Source organism: Azolla caroliniana, unplaced genomic scaffold (assembly GCF_043228905.1).
Source record: "Azolla caroliniana isolate FFs.n. ecotype wild unplaced genomic scaffold, voAzoCaro1.0.p SCAF_20, whole genome shotgun sequence".
In the NCBI taxonomy this organism is placed as follows: Eukaryota; Viridiplantae; Streptophyta; class Polypodiopsida; order Salviniales; family Salviniaceae; genus Azolla; species Azolla caroliniana.
Genome location: NW_028230455.1, coordinates 6,588,882 through 6,611,276, shown reverse-complemented (window position 1 = coordinate 6,611,276; position 22,395 = coordinate 6,588,882). Strand labels below are relative to the sequence as shown.

General features: G+C 40.3%; 1 protein-coding gene across 1 annotated transcript; it reads right to left on the bottom strand.

Annotated features, from left to right (window-relative positions):
• Positions 1-2,552: 2,552 nt before the first annotated feature.
• LOC147850870 (type I inositol polyphosphate 5-phosphatase 4-like) lies at positions 2,553-7,944 on the bottom strand. Its single transcript, XM_087335507.1, has 13 exons — positions 7,782-7,944; positions 7,523-7,640; positions 6,746-6,823; positions 6,325-6,412; positions 5,934-6,041; positions 5,381-5,828; positions 5,061-5,254; positions 4,645-4,753; positions 4,098-4,252; positions 3,530-3,736; positions 3,247-3,383; positions 3,076-3,153; positions 2,553-2,971 (listed from the first exon to the last, which is right to left on the bottom strand). Exons 1-11 carry the CDS (start codon positions 7,818-7,820, stop codon positions 3,365-3,367), a joined length of 1,563 nt encoding a protein of 520 aa, XP_087191633.1. The 5' UTR covers positions 7,821-7,944; the 3' UTR covers positions 2,553-2,971; positions 3,076-3,153; positions 3,247-3,364.
• Between the last annotated feature and the right edge of the window lie 14,451 nt (positions 7,945-22,395).

Sequence of the window (22,395 nt, the reverse complement as noted above, 5' to 3'; positions counted from 1 at the left end):
TCTCTCTCTCTCTCTCTCTCTCTCTCTCTTTACACACACACACACACACACACACACATATTCTCACATTCGGTTCCAACCAATTCCATGACCACTTTGAAAAAACAAAACACCATTCCAAAAAACAAAACACCATTCCAAGAAATTCCATTTCAGTAGTACCACCCACATGGATGGACCCATCAATCACATGAAAATCGGATTTCTTGCATACACGGGAAAACTTTCTCATCAAAATTCCAATGAGTATAGCTGCACCCGTGAAATCAGATTTGTATCTCGCAATTGCGGCATTTCTGTATAGTCTAACAATTAGAGTGATATCACTAAAATCGGATTTCCATAGAATGGATGGTGCTCCTTGGTAAATTCCGCTAATAATCTTAGTATACCGAAATATTGTTTTGAACATTGACAACGAAATTATATGATAAAAATGGAAGGATACGTATCGTTGCACCGCATCAGAGTGGTGCAAAACACCACACCCTTCGTTGCTTTTCGAACAGGGAAAACTCCACATTGGTTTTCATACATTTTTATGTAAGAAAGTGGAAACTTAGCAAGCAACGAGTTAAAAGTTGCATAATGACACGCCAACTAATGTGGCCCTACCTAGGCATTGATTTCTTTTCCGATGAAATATTGTCCTTGGACTTTGAATTCAAGGCCCAAACCCAAATGTCTAGCGTGCACACGCACACACACAATAATCTTTTAACAAGTTTACACAATTGTTAGCGTAATTTGATCTATTTTACCTTAAATTGATTTCTTGTTTTTGTTATGTTTGTGAACATTGCTTGTTGTATACACATTGTGTCGATTTTGTCCGTTGGGTCCAAGAAAACATCATCATTGAGACCAACCATTACACTCCATTATTTCTTAGCATTAACTCAACAAAATCTATTCTTTTCTTCTTCCTCTTTTTTTTCCACAAGTAGTAATGAACTACATGGGATTCATTTTTTCCAAATCATTTCCCATTGGATTTCCCATATAGGATTTTATTTGGAAATTTGGGATTTTGTGTGTGCAGTTGGTTGAATTTTGAGGTATCATAATTAGCATCTAAATACGATGCGGAGTTGTACCGTATAACGTATGTGCAATGTATAAGAGATATGAAAAGCTAAAGACAAAACATATAAACTCGTTCGTGTTAAGAAATACTAGCAACAATAGTTTACGCGCTTCGATAACACAACAATACTTGATATCCGCATAAATTTGTTTATATTCATAAAACTTTGGTACATGTATCATCTCTACATAAAACTAGATTGTCCTGAAACTCACATACATAATATAAGCACCCTTTCATTTTAAGCACACACAATGGTTTATATGCTTATGTCAATAAATCGCTACATAAGAAAAACATCCTCATAAAAACTAGATTGTACATGGAAAACCACGAGTTCATATTTAAGATTTGGGCGAGCACGTGTTTTCATTGTTTGAAAATAAGTAAACCGAAATTTGTCTCTCCTTTCCACTCTCTTGGTTTTGTCAATATTAGGACTTGGACAAATCTTCCAACAATGTTTGTTTTATCATTACCTCCCTTTCATCTTTATAAATTCACATATCAACCATCATGTTAGTAGCATGAATAAAATTCACATATTTTTACCTAGGTTTCTTTGAAAGTAAATCAAATGGTCTTCAATGTCGCCCGCGCATCACGGTTTGTTGCTTTCTAATTTGTCGAGTTAAAATGATCACGTTCGAAAGTTTGGCCGATTCCTTAGTGGAAGGGCTATTTTTTTTCTCTAACCTTTTTGACATCAAAATAGTTCTAACGATCAAGTTTGAAAAGTTTAGCTGATTCTAAGTGGAAGAGAGCTACCTACTTTTTTTTATACCTTCTTTTGTGAACAATAAGGTCCCGCAAAGGTAACGGAACTTTTTCTTTGATTCGTTGTTTCTTTCTTTTTACCTTGGACAAGATTGTATATTATGCAAAGAAATATACACATTGGTGCTAGGATTGGCAAAGCACCATGCCTCATGGTACTCTTTATGAGGAAAAGCATTGTCGTTTGTTTGCTCAGTAAACGGAACTTTACCGCATCGTGTTCTTTACTATTTGCTTTTAACACACACCTTTATTAATCCTAGTATGAAACTGTTGTAAAGAAAGAAAAGCTCTCACCCTATTTAATTTGCAGAGCAAAAGTTGGTCTCTTCTTTATTTAGGGGAGGAAACACTTGCATTACATATATACATATCTCTTCCTTCACAAGAGTTTCTGCATGTTTTGTACCACTTTGGATTCGCTTTCTCTTTTGATACTAACTTATTTTACTTTTGTCAGTAGAAATTTGCAAAATGACCTTTAGAAAGAAAACATGTAAAAAGAAAGGATGGAAAGTTTCTCACATAGCTTTATAAAGGTTTAACGTAGCTCTTCTCATTGTAAGATCTATCACTCGCAAATGAACGGAGATATTATGACAATCATTACAAAAGGTGTCATTTTACTATAGTATTATGCTCCTATAATACAATCATATGGTCACTGTTATAATGTTGGGGAAAGAAATCTTCAAAATTGTAAGCTTATATTATATAGAAAAAATGTAATGAAAAACATTCCACTGTGTGTGCCCTTTACTAACATAACAATCGATTTTCTGGATTGATTACATGGGTCAAAAGGCTTGTTGAGCAGAAGCATATTTTGCTGAGACTTAATGTACATTTTCTTACAGTGTTTCACGATTGAGAGCTTTTGGGGCAAATAAGTTTTTTTTTCTTTGTTATCTCACATTAGTCAAAGTACAATATTATTTCAATCCCCCCTATAAAAAAATCTTGAAGAATCGATATATTTGATATGGGATCTCTATATAGTTAGTTGATGTATGTCGATAGCTGCAACAGCTTTGGAACTCTTTACAATCGAATGAATCCAGGTTTTGAAAGACCGAACTCCCGATGATATTTCGCTCACAAGTTCACCTGACGATATATATATATACAAGCAGACTTAATTTGTTAGATTTATTTTATGAAACAAATCTATCTATCTATTTGTTTATATTAAAAAAAAATAACTGTCATACATGTTATTAGGCTAAATAAAGACAGATGTTATTGCATGCCCTTATCTTGACTCTCCTTTTCCCTAGTATAAATTGTAGCTGCCAAAAAAACCATATAACACAACATGAATCAAGTAATAATGAAAGTTCGATGTACTCCAGAAATTATATTAATTGAACTAGTCGGTATACCTTTGCACAAATTGCCAATTTCATTGTAAATCTTCTCAAGAGACATTTATATATGTACAAGGAGTAGAGAAAAATGTGTGTGAGAGAGAGGAATAGAGGACAGAATTTGTCCCTCCGTTTAAACTCGCCGTGATTTCCTATACAAAGAAAGAACATAATACAAATTATTTGGTGATTTTCTTGAATTGACTTTCTCTATCTCTCTATCTTTCTCAATTTATCTATCTATTTATATATAAGAGAGATTCACAAATAAGGCAAGAAATTTGATATTTAAAATCACCGTTCATCGCAAGAAGAAGGTAACAACTCTTCAATTTGGACTTTTGCTGATTTGAACATGAGGAAATCTTTCAGCTTTTTCCGGCTTAAGACCTCAACTTCAGCTGAAAACACCGCATACACTGGCCGATGATCCGAAAACTTTGTTTCAGCCCGAACATAAGCAAGTTGCTTGAGACCACTTCCATACCAAAGGATCCTATCACACCTACATGTACCAAACAATAATAAGGTTACAAAAAAAACAGTATTTATAATAAAAAATTAAAATTCTTAAGAAATTAAGTATTGAAAAGCTTAATTTTGTCAAAAAGACGAAGAAAAAACACCACTAACTTGTCTGACTTATTTTACCCAAATACTCCCTATGCGGTACAATACACTCTACGATATAAAGGGGGTGTTCTGGTACATTTTGAAAGCTAGAGTTATTTTTATAACCAATGCCCAACAAGTTAGGGGCATGATGATGGTTTGATGTCCCACCCCCTATATCCCCTCCTTTCCCCCATGAAAAAGCACAAATCTCTTATCATATGTCTATTACATATATATATATATATATATACCATGCGGGAGTTCGTTTCTTCTCCCCAAGCTTTGATGAGCCTTTCTCGAGCGTATAGCTATCAGAATTAGCTCTATACTTGTATGTGGGAGCAAAGTAGATTTTGCCTTCATACCATCCACTGAAGACTCGCCCGGCTTTCCTTTGTATTTGGAGCTGCAACATCCAAATGAATTAATTCCAAAGTTATCATTAGTGTGTCATGGGGATTCAGTACTCATCAGCTTTAAGACTATGAACATAACATTATACTGGCTGCTTTTGAGGTAGCATATATTGAACTATTCAGACTCATTTTTGGACCTTCTAAGAAATTCAACATAGAACCTCGCATATTATAAACTATACACTTCAAGGACTTTCTATTGATATATGATATGGTAGAATCTGTGCAATGGAATCTAAGGGATACCACGAGAAATCCTTTTATCCACCAAAAGAGGGAAACTGTGCCCAAACAGGTATCTTTCGAAGCATAAAACAAAATTCCAGGTATCTACTACAGAATGATTATTGAGCTATCTAAAATATGCACACATTTTCTTCACCTGATCCTTTTCTAAGAGTGCATCCCAGTCTTCCCTCGCAAGCAGAGATCTCGTTACACTGGGTGATAGAGCTAGCCGATAGTTGAGGTCCCCGAGCCAGATGACCCGACTGAACAAGAGAAAACCATGGCATTGCATATATAAGTACATTGAAGAGCAGGGCATTGCTTGCAAAACATAATCTTAACACGCTATTCCCCTTTTCTTATAAAAGTTGGAAACATGAACAAAACAAAAATCCACATATAACAGAAAAAAACCCATAGATTATTTGAAACACTTATTGATTTTTTCTCTTCCTTGAGACAACTTTTTTTAAATAAAAAATACTTGCTTTCAAACTAGGCTTCTTCTAAGATTTATTTAGCTGTTTTTATAATAATGCAGTCTGTTTTCCATTGGGTCGTTTTTCTTACTCATGCTCCAAGATGGTCTCTGGGAGCCCTGCTCCATTCATATCATCCGCACGTCGAAATTGTGTTCTTTTCAAAATCTCTGCAACGTCCGAGTTCCGTCTGATTTCATCCCCATCCTTTTGCCCCGATGCCAAGTGACTACACACAAAGCAAAATGTGGTTTGATGGAGACACACACTGACAGATATAGATCCCTATTGCATCACAAACAAATAACATACACACACACACACACATTGGAGTTAGTAAACACAAAAAAGCAATCATCTTGTATTTGAATATATTTTGGATTTGATCCCAAAGGTATGAAGCCTTTTTACCTTGTTTCCTAGGTAGCCCATGAGACCGCATCCTATACAAGAGACCTTCACATTGCGAACACTTCGTCTCAAGTCACTTTTAACCCATACTGACACAAACAACCCCACCATTTGCTTGCTAGCAATCATGGCATACCGAGATCGGTTCTGAGACGACCGGTAACCACTTGACGATCTACTGTTTAACACAGGTGAAGGCACTGGGGTTCCTCTACTAGCAAATGATGTTAGATTGATACCACCCAAGTCTTGATTGCAAGTATCTGTAAAATCCATCGAAGTCTCCTGCCACAATGATGAAGGAGTGCTACAACTTCGCCGGAAGCTTCCAGAATTACAGCTTGTGTAGTTCAGTGTGTGACGAATAAGGTGTTGCCATCTGGCAGCTGGTCCATTGTTTTCAGCACCAAGGACATTACCAGCACTCAAAGGGACAACTTCTTGAAACCTACAATGAGTTATTTCATTCAAATTATAAGCAATTAGCATTGAGGTTTAAACTAGTGGATTGAATGAATCACTTCCATGTATATCAGTGCAATAAAATACTTACCCAATCACATATATGTCAGCTGGCTCTTTCAAGCTTCCTAGCCACTCCTCAATGTCTAGTCTGTCATTGGGAGGTCTTCCTCCAACATTCCAAGTTCCAACAAAGACTCTGATACCATAACATTGAGAAACACAACTTTATACATTACTAGAGTGACTGAGCCCAATGATAGTCCCATTGGCTCACTGAAGCTATTTAGTCAGCCCTACAGTCTCAATAGCTAACCGCATAGACATAAATGTAAGGTTGATTGGTATAATATACATATACATATATGTACCAGTTAACTATACAGACAATTTAAGCATGACCAAACACCATACTTATAACAAACTAATGGCAAGTGATATATGTAGATTTAATAAAACCTAAGAGAAAGAAAGATTGTAACCTGAAATTTTGAACGTCGGTTAGTTTTGACTTCAAAACTTCACAATCTCTAGGCATCAACGTAGCAGAAGAGTGTCTCGCTTCAAAACCTTTAAAAGCATGTGTAAACATGAATCTTGCATTAGAACTTAAAGACTTCCAGTACAGCTTGAATTAGTTAGAAGACAGGAGTTTTTTTATTAGAAATTGTAGGGATCGAGATCGAAGAGATCATAAATGATGATACTCGACCTATTGCTTTTCGAATTTTTGAAGCCCTAATTTAGTAACTTGATTCTTTTGCAAATAAAAATGAAGCAAATCTAACATATAAGCATTCATTAGAACTCATAAATAAAACCCTAAATGATGAGTCTTTTTCACTAATGCTTGATTCTTTTCCAAGTAATAATAAATGTAAACAATATAAAGTTAAAATGAACCTGTCGAGAAAGACCGAGGAAGCTGAAAATCTGTAGCCGAGCAACTGTATCGTCTCTCCATTTCATCCTCCCATACACCTAAACGAAACACATTTGATGTATATGAATTGCAACACAAGGAATTAGTGAATAAGAGTACAAATTGAATCTATCACAAGAAGTTTTCTTCCAATTAATTTGCCAGTTGGGGTAAGAAAGTTCCGCACATTTCTACATGTTTTTTCATCATTGTTCTGAGGTTTTTCAACATTACGAGATTGTATCAGTGAGAGAGGCAGATCAAACGTAGCTAGGCAAGAAAGAGCCCAACTAACTATCCATGTTGAGAAAACAAGAGCATGATTTCCCTTATGTCTCCATGTGGGAAATAGGTCATTTTCCCATATGTTTCCCTACAATCATTATGAGCTTCTACAGGTGAGACAGAGCATATATATATATATATATAGTTCAATTGAGATGGAGGCTGTTTTCCTATGTAGGAAACTATTAAGTCTTGTCTTTTATCTCTGATGTCTTTCCTTACAATGAACTCAAAACATTTCACATGTAGGAAACAGCGTAAATTTCCTTCATATTTCCCATATGGGAAAAAGAACCAGTTTCCTTCATTATTTCCCCTACAGATGAATTCAAAATGTTAGGGTCTTCTCGAGACACAGTCAATACGAGAATTTGAGAATCATAGTGGGGGAAAATGTGGAAACAGAGTAGAGGTAGAGCAGAGTAGAGTAGAGTAGAGTGAAGTTAAATTCAATTGAATTTTTAGTACAATACCTATGTCTTCTTGCTCACTATCTGTAGAACAAGCATCTATATCGAGCCGATCTGCATGATAACCTTGTTTCTCATGTTTTCGACTTAACCATTTCTTGAAGGAGAGCTTGGACCAGAACTATATAATAATAACAAGAGCAAAACAAAACAAAACAAAACAAAAATACATAGAAGAAATGTATAATTAACCCAAAATGTAGGCAGAAAAGGAAACATATTCCACTGAATTGAGGTGAAAATAATTAAGATAAATGTTAACCTTAATTCTGGAACTCCTGTTATCTTCAGCCACTCTCATTTTCGAGACAGAAATTAAAGCATTCAGAGGTAGGATTTAGATGGAATAAAAGGGAACCCTTACAAATGGGCGGGCGAAGGAAGGAACACTCTGACTCTCTACCCTACAGTACATACACGCTGTTCCTTTCTTCTATTATGGTTTGTTTCTTCAATTGTTCTCTGGTTCTTCTATTATTATACTCTCTGTTCCTTCTATTCTATTATACTCTGTTTCTTTTATTATACATAATGTATGCTCCCTCCTTTATTTTTTTACTCTCCTCTGTTTCTTCTATTTTATTACTATACTCTCTGTTTGTTTTCTGTATTATCACTCCAGTTTTCTTTCTTCTTGGGTACATATTATTGAAATGTTTCCTTCAAAAAGGTCATACATAGATTAATTATTAGGCCAATTGAGGAGGGATTATGGTTGAAAACCAACCATAATTGGCAGGAAAATTGGAGGTGTTAAATGAGAGAATTTTGGATGGATGCCCTGCCCTGTGGGTGAGCTGAGAAAAAGCTGTTATAACAACAGGAAACAAGGGCTCGGAAAACAGAGAGAGAGAGAGAGAGAGAGAGAGAGAGAGAGAGAGAGAGAATCTGAAATTAGAAGAGAGACAGGAATGCATTTGTGAGACTAATCCAGAACAGGAGAGAGGATACATATGTAAAAAAGCATGTGAAACTAGAGAGAGAGAGAGAGGAATGCATATCACAAAATCCAGAAAGAAGAAGAAGAGGGGAGGGGGGAAAGAGAAGTAAAAGCATGTGACAATTAAAAGCAGAAGAAGAGAGTAGACATAAAAGCGAGTAAGTGAGTGAGTGATATATGAAGCCAAAAATAGAACAGGGGAAGGGAGACAACATGTGAAACTAGAGAGAGACAGACAGACAGAGACAGAAACATGTGAAACTAGTTACTAGAGAGAGAGTGTGAGTGAGTGAGAGAGAAAAAGGTATTCTCACAGGGGGAAAATTTTCGAAAAATTAGGAATGCTTTAGAAACTGCACTTATTTTCGTTGTGCTCTTCCCCCCTCCCCCTCCCCCAATGTACATACATACATACTACATATATACATATACATATGTATACATATACAATAAGTAAGTATACATACATAAATGTATATAATTTATATACATACATACATTGAAAAGAAGAGAAGAGATGATGATGATTCGAGAGGGCAGGTAGAGAGAATAGAAGAAGGCAAGAGTGGGGAATGCATGTCAATAATCCAGAACAGGGGAAGAGAGAGAGAGAGAGAGAGAGAATGAATGCATATACATACATAATAAATCCAGAACAGGGGGAAGAGAGAGAGAGAGAGAGAGAGAGAATGAATGCATAAAATAAATCCAGAACAGGGGGAAGAGAGAGAAATGCTTATTATTTCAGAACACGGGAAGAGAGAGAGAGAGAGAGAGAGGGAATGAATATTATATATGTTGGGAAGAGAAGGGGCAAGCAATAGAGAGAGAGAGAGAGGTGTGTGTGTGTGTGTGTGTGTGTGTGTGTGTGAGTTGCTTTGAATGCATTTTTCTTTACTCAAATGTACACATCTTTTTTGTACTCTTTTTTGGGTCATTTGAAAGCAAATGGAAATGATGATTTTACACCTTGAATTCGATGAGGATTCTAAATCAAGATCAACACCCCACACATATATCTATTGAGAGAGAGAGAGCGCGAGAGAGAGAAATGATAGCCAAATTTTGTAAGTATCCAAACCCTAATTGTTCACTATGACAAGCAAAACAAAATCATTGATTCTTCTTAAATATATACATGGGGAAGTAAATAAAGTCTTAGGAGAGTTTAAGAGATGTACACTTCAATATCTTAGGAGACAGAGAGAATGACATGAAGTTTGGCATATTTTGTCATGACGCGTGAACCGAGGATGAGGTTCGTTTGGGCAATGGATGGATCCCTCGGGTGTCAAGCTTGGAAGGTAGCTTTGGGAAAATCCAAAAACGGCATGATCCATATATGATCTTGACATGAAAATTTTGCATATATGTGTTCATGACTCGGTAATAAATCGATGTGCCAATGGGCATTGCGGTCTTGATAAGGGGGTAATTGTTGGGCCTAAGTATTTGCAAGCAAGCATATGTATATTAAAATTGTGCCAAGTGGGATTTCATAGAATGCCCGAGGAATCACATGCACAACTTTATTTACCAATACTAGTTTCTGTTTGTCTCTTGTAAACATTGCTCTTATATTCTTACTACTTAAGCTACTCACTTTTTTAAAACCAAGCTCTTGCATGTCCATTCGTAGGATCTCGAAAGGTGTGTGACAATTACAAAGGATTGAGACAAGATGATTAAACAAGTGGTGATCATGTGCAATTGCAACCTGCATGACACAAGAACTAATTTTTAGCTAGACCATCGCCCTCTTCAACTTGTAAGTATATGGTATTATACCCAATAATGGATAGTTAGCATCCATTCCAAGGCTTCTCTCTCCCCTCATTCTTGATTGTGTTTGGTTATCATAGTGAATTTATATCCACAACCATGAAGTGGGATTTATGATGGCCTCATGAAGTGGGATTTATGGCGAATGTAAAATTCCAAATTGTGAGCAAATCATAGAAATCAAAGTGTTAATGTGTTATTTTATTATGTGTGAGCAAATAATTAAAATTCCAATTGATGATTTTTGCATTTATGGTTAAAATTTTGGTGATCAGAATTTTGGGCTTCCATTTGTGAATCTCACTACCGATTGTTCTACTCCGTAATTTTAAATTACAACCATCCATGTGGCAAGATATTGTTAATTTAATGTTGTTTGATTCACAAATTTTGAGATTAATCTTCAACACACTCTTGCCTATGATGAATGACTCGTGGAGTGCATTCATGGGACAAGGGGGCCATTGATCATGGCTCAATATGACATGATATAAAGAAAATGGATTATCATGCTCTCCTATTATATAAATTAGGCTTGACCGGAAGCTAGCATGCTTCCATCATACATGTCCTTCTTACAACGCCGTGCCCATTCCCCAAGTCCATTATTTATGTTGTGTATTGAGCATTTGATAATGCTTTGTCTTACCTTTCTATCAAAGGTTTATCAATTAGATATCTCTTAACCTTTTTGCCCCCCCTTCCTCCCTACATGTTATTTTTACCAGGCTCATGAATACCTACAAATCAAAGTTTTCACTTAACCAAAACCACTCATAGTCCTAACTCTTCTTCGTAATTAGTGCATGTTCTTGTCTCTTGACCTCGAACAACTCCCAAAATGCTACACTCACAATCCTCAGAGCACTTCCTCTTTTGTCTAAGCTATTTAATTTGGTGCACTTCTCCCATGTACAAATCTTGGAAATCATTTTGAGATTGGAATGCTTATCTTTTTTATATGTAGTATCATGACATTAAGGGGATAAGTCTTTTGGATTTGAATTTCTTGCTTTGTTGTTTAATATGTGTATTATCATCACACTCTAGGGGTTTGTGTTTTAGGTCAATAATATACATATAATTCATCGATTATCTTACATTTTGTCGATTTTAACACTCAATCACATCATATCACATGTATATCGAGGCAAATTGTTCCTCACACATGTCATTTGTTTGTACACTCAATTGTGTCTCGAGCAAAGTTAATTCCATGATCCCTTACTCGAGTGAACTTAACCAAGTGACACAGTGCACTAACCTTGTTATACTTTTCCTTGCTTATGCCCATTCTCCAACTTTACGCAAATTAGAAGAGGTGTTACTTACACTCATTGCGTCACTCCCAACCATCCCTACTTCAAATTATTATTGTTGTCTAGATAATGACTAAGTCATACTACCTTGTAGAATTTGAAATAGTTTGTGACAAAGCATGAGCAACTGATATTCACAATAAATGGTTGTTTGAACGAGAATACATACTTTTACTTAGAGCCCACATATTGAACAACTTTAGTTGCATAGGCTTATCAAAACACTATCTACATATCCACAATATGAGTACAATTCTATGGAAAGCTTAAGAGCTACCTACAAACCCACAATATGTGTACAATTTCATAGAAATCTTAATTTAAGTAGCTAGATTCTCATAGAATAGGGCCTCATTGTATGTTTATCCAAGATAAAGTTCATACATAACGTCATTTGGAAGTATAATGTTCATAATCCATCAAGAGGCATCAAATCAATATCAACGCCAAAGCCATAATGTGTACAATCATTCGTTTGGTTCCTTTGTTTTATCACGAACCTTGTCAAATCAGACATCCCTTGTTGAAAAATTAGCTTGACATTGTATCAAACCAATCTTTCTAGCATGAAAAACTTATTGTCATGTTATGGTAACATGAATATCAACCCTATGGTATGGGTTATAAAATGTTATAACACAAATATTGTGTGTTTCATGTCTCATCGTCATATAATATTTAATTCAGTTAACCAACCAACCCACAATGTTGTATGAGGCTTAGAAATCAAGATTGATGTCTTTGCTTTGACGAACGTATGTCAGATAGAGTGAGTAATTTATTCTCAAAGTGAGACATGTTTGTAGGCATTAGGTATGATATCTAAAGTACCCCTCAAATTCAAATAATATGCATTGTGCATGATTTGAAAAGTTACCAACACATTCATTATAGTAGGGTACATACCCGACTATTGTGTTGGAATTCCACCACATTGCTCAATAGAGCCACCACATGTAGTAGAGTGCAGTACACCTTGTAGTGAGCTAATTAATGGTTTCTATCACAATGGAATATACTAACAAAGGAGCAAGATATGTAAAAGCACACTATTCACAAGACAAAATGAGATAAACATTACATCGTACATAATACACAAAAGAATATGGCATTCAGACTTCTTGCACAATCTATTGCAATTAGTTATCAACCCACTAACCAATTCAACAACCATTGCACCTCTTCATAGCCATAGCCTCCTTTTATAGTTTGGGTTGGAGGGTTCACATTAGTTTGCGCAATTGAACTTTTACTGTAATGCATACAATTTTCGAAAAACTCCTATAAAAACCACACATATTTGAGAGTTTAGATTGTCCATTTATATGCATGTACACTTGTAGAAACCCCACTTGTAGAGACATCCATGAATACACAACAAAAATAAATACATTGCCAAATAGATAGGATGGACTAGGAAATTATAATTTCAATATTTAATAGAACAATTACGCCATAATTGAGCATGTCACTCATTTACCCCTAATAAAGTGAAGACTTTACCCCAAGAACTACCCAAAATAAAAAGCCCTAGGGACAATCTTCTAATAGGAGTGTTTTCCGCTTTACTAAATTTAAAGTTGGATGGATGGTCAATTTGATGTATTTGGTCATTTTTCATCATCGTGGCTATCAAAACTATTTTTATCAATGGTTTTCCATTATGTTAAAATTAGAATTTTCTTTTCTTCTTCTTCTTTTTAATCATGCATGAGCAATCAATTTGACTGGCCACCTTTTGCCATCATCTTTTCAAAAGTATTTATAGTTCAAGTGAGAGAAATTCGTAACCTCTAGTTTGATAATCATGCACTTCAACTAATTGAGCTAGTGCAAAGTCATTTAGGTGTCTTTTGTTCATTCTCATTTGTTTTTTTTCTTTCTCACTATTTCTTAATGTAACAAATTTGAGTTTTATGTCCTACTCTCTCTGCCCCCTCTATCTCTCATGTGCATTCTCTGTTAAATCTTCTTCTCTTTACGTTCTGTTGGTATCCGACTGAGCCGGTTTGTCATATGCTTCCACATATAAACTTTCACATGGTATCAGAGTGCGAGGGTTGAGAACCTCTGCAACTGACAGACGCTTCCGAAGACAAACCCTAACACCCGGTGAAGAAAAGAAGAGAACCAAGATGGACAGAGGTATGGCAAGTTCCCTTCCCCGTAGAAAAGCTCGACCGGAGCCACTATGCATCCTAGTCATATTAAATGCATCAGTACCTACTGGGGCATGGTTATTGGAGCTATGTGGAAGGAACGAACAATGTAGGCACCGGAACCGGCACACAAGGACTTTCTGGCATGGGAAAAAGGAGCGAGTAGAGTGTTGTACTGCCTCGCATCCTGTGTGCATGATCAAATGTGTGGCTACATCAAGGATGCAAAAACGACGAAGGAGCCCTGGGAAAATCTCCGGAAGATTTTCGTTGCAAGTACCACAACCCGTAAGTTGTAGCTTCGGCAAGAGCTGAACAACATCCGACAGAGAGATGTGTTGGTTACAGAGTACACCACCAAAATAAAGGAGATTTGTGACGCGCTCGGGTCCATCAATGTGACGGCGGACAAAGACGAAATGGTACAAATATGCCTTGGTGGACACAGTGGTACGGGCCAATCCGGACGATGATCTGCACCCGGGAGAAGCCACCGTCCATCTTCGACTTGCAATCAATGCTGATGGTCGAAGAAAACTACGTGAGTGGGTCGAGGACCACTCAACCGGACAACCAGATGTTGTACATGGAGGCGGACCGGCCGCGTGGGCATGGAGGATGAGGTGGGTCGACACGCAATGGAGGCGATCGACAAGAGCAGAATCGAAGGCATCGACATAGTGCCGACAATAGTTCCGGACCCTCCACGAGCAGGGGGAATCAAAACGGTGCCGAAAACCGGCAAGGGAAGGCCGACACGAAATGTTGGTATTGTGGCAAGAAAGGCCATAGAGAAAGCGAGTGTTGGAAGAAGCGCATTGATTCGGACAAATCCGGATCCATCAAGGCCGGATAGGGAAACCGGCAAAGCTCGCACTACGCAGATGGATTGGAAGGATCCGGAACTGGGAAAGCCGGTGTTGCAAAAATACGACGAAGATACGTGAACTTGAGGTAGGACCCTGGGGTCTCCGACTAGAGGATACCAAATTCGTACGTTTGTTTTTAAGAATTAACGAAAATGAGAAAGTTTAATAAATTTCATTCGCAAAGGAGAAGAAAAATTACAATCAATCCCAAGATTGGGATTACAAAAGTTTAGAGTTTGTGAGATATGGCTTCGATAAGAAACAATAGGTTTCAAATTTATGAGATATGGCTTTCATAAGAAAAAAATTAGGGCTATTCGAGAGATATGGCTTCCGTTAGGAAAATTATTAGGGTTCTGGTTTTTTTTATTGATTGATAGATTTCTCTTTTCTAACTCAAAGATTCTATGAGAAAAAAAAGATTGCTCTTCCTTCCCTTCTCTTAGGATTTTCCACACTCGAAGATACCCTTGCATGAGGAACTCTGGTTTGCATCTTGAGTTTAATTGCATGCATCCACATAACCTTTACTTTACATAAAGTTTGACTTTAGTTGTATGGCCTCTACATTCAGTTGCATGCGTCCATATGACCTTTACTTTACTTTAGTTCGTGGCATGATCTTATCATCTGTAAAGTTCGGCCCGTGTATGATCCGTCCATCTCGACCGTCACCCATCCGATCCGTTCGGTTACATCTAGCCCGATCCGGTTCTGGTTCCGATTCCATCTGTCCGGTCCGGTTTTGTCGCCGTCCGGTTCTGGTTCTGTCCAAAACCATTACATGTAGTTAAGCCACATCAATCCATCCGGATAGTGTAGCCCAAGTTTAACCATTCCTTCTATACTCTTACCACATAGATATAAACTAATGGTTCTCGATCTACTTATATAGTGCTGGATCCAAAAGTTTCCTATCTTTGTGGGATATTTCACAATTATGTTTTCCTTATATTCTCAAACTTTATATTAACATAACTTGATATGTAGTTGTCCATTTTATATGTAGTAAAAATGCGTTATGAAGCTCTTGAAGACATCTATCTTTCCATATCAATCCATTAATCTAATCTAAAATAATTATTTCATTATTTTTCATATCGTGTGTGAAGAACCACACGACATCGGGAAGGGGCCAGCCTTTGTGATGAAGCACAAGGCTAACTCGATGAAGAAGACCACTCTCAAATCGGAGGAAGTATGGTATGTTGATTCCGGAGCCTCAAAACACATGAGGAGGCACGAAAAGTGGTTCTCATTTTTGGAGAAACCAGAACAACTGAGAATTGTTGAAACCCAAGACGACACCCCTCACCCGATTGTGCATGTCAGAGAAGTCCCTTTAAGCCATGTCAGACAAAAGGGAAGGCTGATGAACGTACTTCACGTTCTGACAATAACAAAGAACCTGGTGTCGGTCGGACAAATCGTCGACCAAGGAATGTAGGTGCGGTTTACGCACTTCGGGTGCTTCATCGAGGAAGAAGGCCGATTAATTGCGGAAGGGCGCAGAGACGGGAGGATGTTCATCCTCGACACCAACGACGTCGGCATTGCCCTATTTGCCAAAGGACATAAGATTTAATTGGACATCCATATCTGGTACAAGTGGATAGGCCACTTGTACCAGATATGGATTACCTGCAATCCATATACGGAGGCTTCAAGACCTGCAATCGAAACAGGTTGTTCTCGGATTACCGAAATTCAGTGGCTGGAAGGCCCAAATATGTGAAGCCTGGCAACTCGGGAAGCAACACCGGCTTCCATTCCCCACCGAATGAAACCGGAGTCGTAACAAGCTCGACTTAATCTACTTGGATGTATAGGGACCGACACAGAACGTTAGTCTTGGCGGGAGTCAGTATTTCGTCTCCTTCATTGATGACTACAACCGATACACATGGATCTACCTCATTGAGAGGAAAAGTGAAGTCTTCGACTGTTTCCAGAATCTACAAAGACTAGTCGAGAGGGAAACAGAAAGAAAGATCAAGTGCCCGCGGTTAGAAGGCGGAAAAGAATACTTTTCCAGCCAATTCAACAATTATCTGCAGTAAAAAGGAATTCAACTGCCGATACACACCGGAACAAAACCGTGTGGTCGAGAGAAAGAACCGGTCGATTGTTGACGCGACAAGGGCAACGTTGGAGGAGAAAAGCATGCCCAAGTTCTATTGGGCTAAGGCGGTCCAGATGACCGTCTACATCCAAAACCGGATCAGAGATAAGGTGTCAGCATATGAGCTGTATTTCGGGCGGAAGCCGAATTTGAGACACCTTTGGATATTCAGTAGCATAGCATCTGTGCATGTACCAGATGAGAAGCGGAGGAAGTTGGATCCGAAGTCGGAGAAGTACATACTCGTCGACTACTCGCATGAATAGAAGGGGTATAAGTGTTATAACCCCCAGACTAAACAGGTTTGAGTAAGTCGAGATGTTGAGTTTGATGAGTCGGCATCATGGTACTCTCTACCGACTCCAACTCCCGATGAAGACCCGATTCTGGAGGATGAGGCTAGTGAACCCGGAGAGGTTTAGGTAGAAGATGAAGAATTCGGTACTCTAGATGAGAGTCTGATTTCATTCCGGCTAACTGGGCCGAATGAGCGGCTGAGTAGGAATGACCAGTCGGATGAAGAACCCGCGAGTAGTGGAGACTCTACCATGTTATCCTCGCACAAGGAACCGAGGAGACGGTTCACACGCATAGAGAAGGGGAAGACGAAGATGTTGGAATACGACACCGATAGCGAAGAGTAAGATTGGAGTGATTCTAACTCCGGACAGAACGAAGTCGGATCTTCGGAAATGAAGTCTTAACCGGCCAAGAAGGGCCTCAAACCGGCTGACGAAAAATTGCGTTGGTCAGCCAGCCAAAAGAACCCCGTAAAACGGTACAGATACAAAGAGTATGTATGACCAAGGTGGTGGAAGTGCGTGAGCTGGATTGCTACGCAGAAGCAACGAAAGACACAAATTGGCGTGCTGCTGTGGAAGAAGAAATGCGGGCATTGGATGCCAACGACACTTGGGACCTGGTTGACCCTCCTTGACAATGTAAACCAATTGGCTGCAAGTGGGTGTATAAGGTAAAGTACAATGCCGACGGTTTGGTCAACCGATACAAGGCCCGGTTAGTGGCAAAGGGATATGCACAGACCCAGTGAATCGACTATGACGAGACCTTCGCTTTGGTAGCGAAGATGATGATGGTTGGTGTGGTACTGGCTGTTGCTACGGCAAGGGGATGACATCTTCACCAAATGGACGTGAAGAATGCGTTTCTTCAATGTGACCTTAAAGAACGGGTCTATATGATCCAAGCCCCCGGTTTTCAATCAGAGATGAACAGGTGAGCAATATGCAGACCTAAAAAGTCACTTTATGGTCTGAAGCAAGCCCCCCAAGCTTGGAATGTGAAATCACGCACCGGTTGCGTGAGATGGGGTTTGCGGCCTCAAAGTCTGACTCTTCGTTGTTCATCCGGAAAGGTCCGGATGGTCCAATTTGTATCGTACTGTATTTAGATGATCTGGTGATCACCGAACCAGGACTCGATGAAATCAACTACGTAAAGTCCCAGTTGTCGGATGCATTTGAAATGAAGGACCTGGGGGACCTTCATTATTTTCTTGGGATCGAGGTGATCCAGACCCCCTACAACATATTGCTCTCACAACGCCATTATGTGTTGAAGATGTTGTACAAGTTTGGCATGACGGAATGCCGACCGATCTCCACACCCCTGGACTAGAACCTGAAGCTATGTCCTGACTTCGGACCTACCTGCAATGCGAAACGGTTCTGACAAGTTGTCGAAAGCCTTATCTACTTGACAATCACCTGACTCGACATCGGTTATCCAGACGGAGTGATCAACCAGTTTATGCAGAAGTCCACTGTGGAGCACCTTCAGTGCGCGCATCGACTATTGTGATATGTTAGCGACACGAAGGACCGAGGATTGTTATACAGACACGATATAGCTGGGGAGCTAGTTGGATATACCGATGCCGATTGGGCTCGTGATGCATCGGATGAACGATCCACCTCCAGTTACATGTTCTCTCTTGGTAGCGTGACCGTTGCGTGGAGCAGCAAAAAGCAACCAACAGTGGCTCTATCGAGCACTGAGGCTGAATATTGGGGTGCTATCGTTGCCACCTATGAAGTCATCTAGCTTCGACGAATGCTGCAAGACCTCCAAATCGAGGTCTCGACCCCGATCCTGATTTATTGTGACAACGTAAGCAACATACAGCTCGCCAAGAACCCTGTATTCCATGCTCGAACAAAGCACATAGAAGTGCATTATCACTTTGTCCGTGAGCGGGTCTTGAGCGGTGAAGTTAGACTTTAGTAAGGTCACACGGATCGGCAAGTCGCCGACATCTTCACCAAGACACTCAGATCATACATGTTGTAGCACTTTTCGGAGATGCTCGGCATGCAACATCTCGACGTGCCGCACTTGAGAGGGAGAACGGGTAATGGCACCAGAAAGAGCCAGAGAGGAAGAAAGAACAAGTCGGAGCAGAAAAAGGAAGTCGAGCCCGAACAAGTGGCAGCGGCGACAGACTCAAGAAGGACAGAGCCGACCAGAAGAAGGCCAAGACCCAGACGTGGTCCGATGTAGTGAAGGGCCTAAAAACGAAAGACGAGTTAGAGACTACCAACTCGGACAAGAGCCGGAATGAATCGGAGGCAACTGATTTTGACAAGAGCTGGAATGAATCGGAGGAAGCCGTTTTGGTTCAACAATTTGATTTGGAGGAGCCGGATCAACTAAAGGCCAAGCGGACGAGAAGGCAGTGGACGTTGACACAAATACGGAGGAACCGATGGGTTGACAAGTGCTAGAGTCATAGCAGCGAAGGAGCTGAGATGGGCATACTGAGCAGACAAGCCAACCAAGGAGGTCGAGTTCTGCAAAACCGAACGGGTCGCGGGAATCGGAACTTGACCGGACGAGGAGCGCGAGCAAGGCGGGAAGACGCCAGAAGGAGCCGGAGGAAAGGACCGGCTACTATAGATACTGACACCATGATCCAACCTCAAGTTGAGCTTGAGGGGGAGTGTTGAGCGCACAAGCTCAACCGGATCTGGATCTGCTGAATAAGCCAGAGCCGGATTGGTGTCCAGATGGTATCAGGAACTAGGAGCCAGATTGGATTGAAACCGGTAGGCCGTTAGAGGCCTACAAATCTAGCCTAGTATGTAGGCATAGTTTTGGGCGTCAGTGTCAGTCGCTCGTATGAGCATTGAAGTACCTGTCCGTACTTATGTCAATCCTTTAGGGACTTGTATAAAAGTGCTCTCTGAGCACATTCTATGTACAAAGTATTATTATTTTTTAATTGAGTTTTATGTCTTGTTCTCTCTGTCTCTCCCATGCATTCTTTGTTAAACCTTCTTCTCTCTATTTTCTAGTGGTATCCGGCTGAGCCGGTTTGTCATACACTTCCGCATATAAACTTTCACAACAAGAATTGGGGAAACTTAGGGAGCATATTATTGAATATCAAAGAATAATGTTACAAATTACTAACATGCACAATTTTGATAGGTTTCGTGGGTTTCTTTAAGGTTTGCGACCTTCAATGTCAAGGGAACTAGAGGCGAAACTAATATATATGGCCTTGTGAATGGAGAGTGTTGGAAGCAATGTCGTCAGTGCGGAAGATCTTGAAGCACTCGATTCCTGTTTATTCCCTGTGTATGACAGAATGTAGGTCGTTGCACAGAGAGAGAGAGAGAGACACACAAAAGACTCTTTATTTCATAAAGAAGAATAATACAACAACCAACCTCACAAAGAGGTTACAAGGTCACTATATATAGTGACCGACTTAGGGCAACTACCCTTTATGCTAATTACATAAATGGCCAAAACGGGATGGTGTGAATACGTCCATTATACACATGTATTCGACACTCCCCCGTAATGGGCGTATACATGGGTTATCTAAGATTACAGGTATAGACTTAGGTTCTCGGACATATCAGCTTTGTTCGAGTCGGCAGGATCCGAAGACAGAAGACCGAACTGGTCGGGTCGGAACAGTTGAAGCCGATCATTAAGGAGCTGATGTCGGTTGTCGGGAACCATCCTGCTCTGTGTCCGGCTCTAACCGGACTGGTTTGTCGTTACGCCCATCTGATGCCGAAGAGACCGAAAACGGTCTGCCGAGAGACATTTGGTCATTCCATCTGCGACATTATCGGTTGTGGATATTTTCTCTAGACCGATTTTCCCTGAAATGACGCAGTCCCGAACGAAGTGATATCGAACGTCGATATGTTTGGAGGCGTTGTGGTGAACCGGATTTTTCGACAAGGCAACAGCACCTTGACTGTCGCTGTAGACAACTGGAGCCGAGTCATGTTCGACTTGTCGAAACGTGTGCGCCAGCCGACCGAGCCACAAAGCTTCTTTTGCTGCGTCAGACGCAGCTACATATTCTGCTTCGGTCGTTGAGGTCGCTGTGCACTCCTGAAGTTTCGACTTCCACGAGATTGCTCCATTGCCGAATTTGAAGCAGTATCCGGTTGTTGATTTCCGACTGTCTATACAGCCGGCGAAGTCAGAGTCGGTGTAACTGACTACGCCTGAGGTTCGGTTCGGTCCGAAAAGAATGCCATGGTCTTTTGTGCCAGCCAGATATCTGAACACATGCTTGACTGCGTTCCAATGCGATCGGCCAGGATTGTGCATAAATCTGCTAACGACTCCTACGGCATGAGAGATGTCAGGCCGTGTCGCGACCATCAGGTACATAAGGGAGCCGACTGCCGGTGCATACGGTACCGACTTCATATCTTCCCCCTCCGGACCGGATGTCGGGCAGTCTCGCTGAGAGAGCCGAAGATTCATGGGGAGTGGGGTTGAAGCAGATTTGGCTGATTGCATGTTGAAGCGTTCCAAGACACGTCCGATATAGTCGGTCTGAGACAAAAAAAGATGTCGTTTATCGCGATGCCGACTAATCTTCATGCCAAGGATGTGTCGTGCCGGACCGAGGTCCTTCATGGCAAACTTCAACCGCAGTTGCCGAACGAGATCGGCAAGTTCGCCCGCGTGGCGTCCAGAAATTAGCATGTCGTCCACGTAAATGATGAGGAAGATGGGTGATCCATCTTGAGCTGTGTTGGTGAAGAGACAATGGTCCTCATCGCTTTTTGAGAAGCCGATCGATTGGATGAAGTCGTCGAACTTCTTGTACCATTGTCGCGGTGCCTGTTTGAGGCCGTATAGACTCTTCCTGAGTCGGCAGACTAGATGTTCTTGGCTGGTTGCCACGAAGCCTTTTGGCTGCTCCATATAAATTTCCTCGTCAAGATCACCATGGAGGAATGCTGTTTTGACATCTAGCTGAATCAGCTCCAAGTTGTCGGCTGCCACTACGCCGAGTAGGAAACGAAGGGTTGTCATTTTCACCACTGGTGAAAAAATCTCGTCGAAGTCGACGCCGTATTCTTGTCGGAAGCCCTTCGCAACCAATCTGGCCTTGTACTTTGGGGTGGTCGAATCAGACGTCTCTTTTAGTCGATAAACCCACTTGCAAGGAAGAGCACGTCGGTTCCTAGGTAATTCGACCAGATCCCAAGTCTTGTTTGCCCGGATGGAGTGCATTTCCGACTCCATCGCCAGATGCCAGGTGGCTGAATCGACAGATGTCGATGCTTCTTCGTAAGACGTCGGTTCGCCGGCGTCGGTGAAGAAAATTCCAGGAGAATATCTCTCCGGAGGTTGCGACAGTCTCTCGGATCGTCGAAGTAGGATTGGACTGGTCGCATCGGG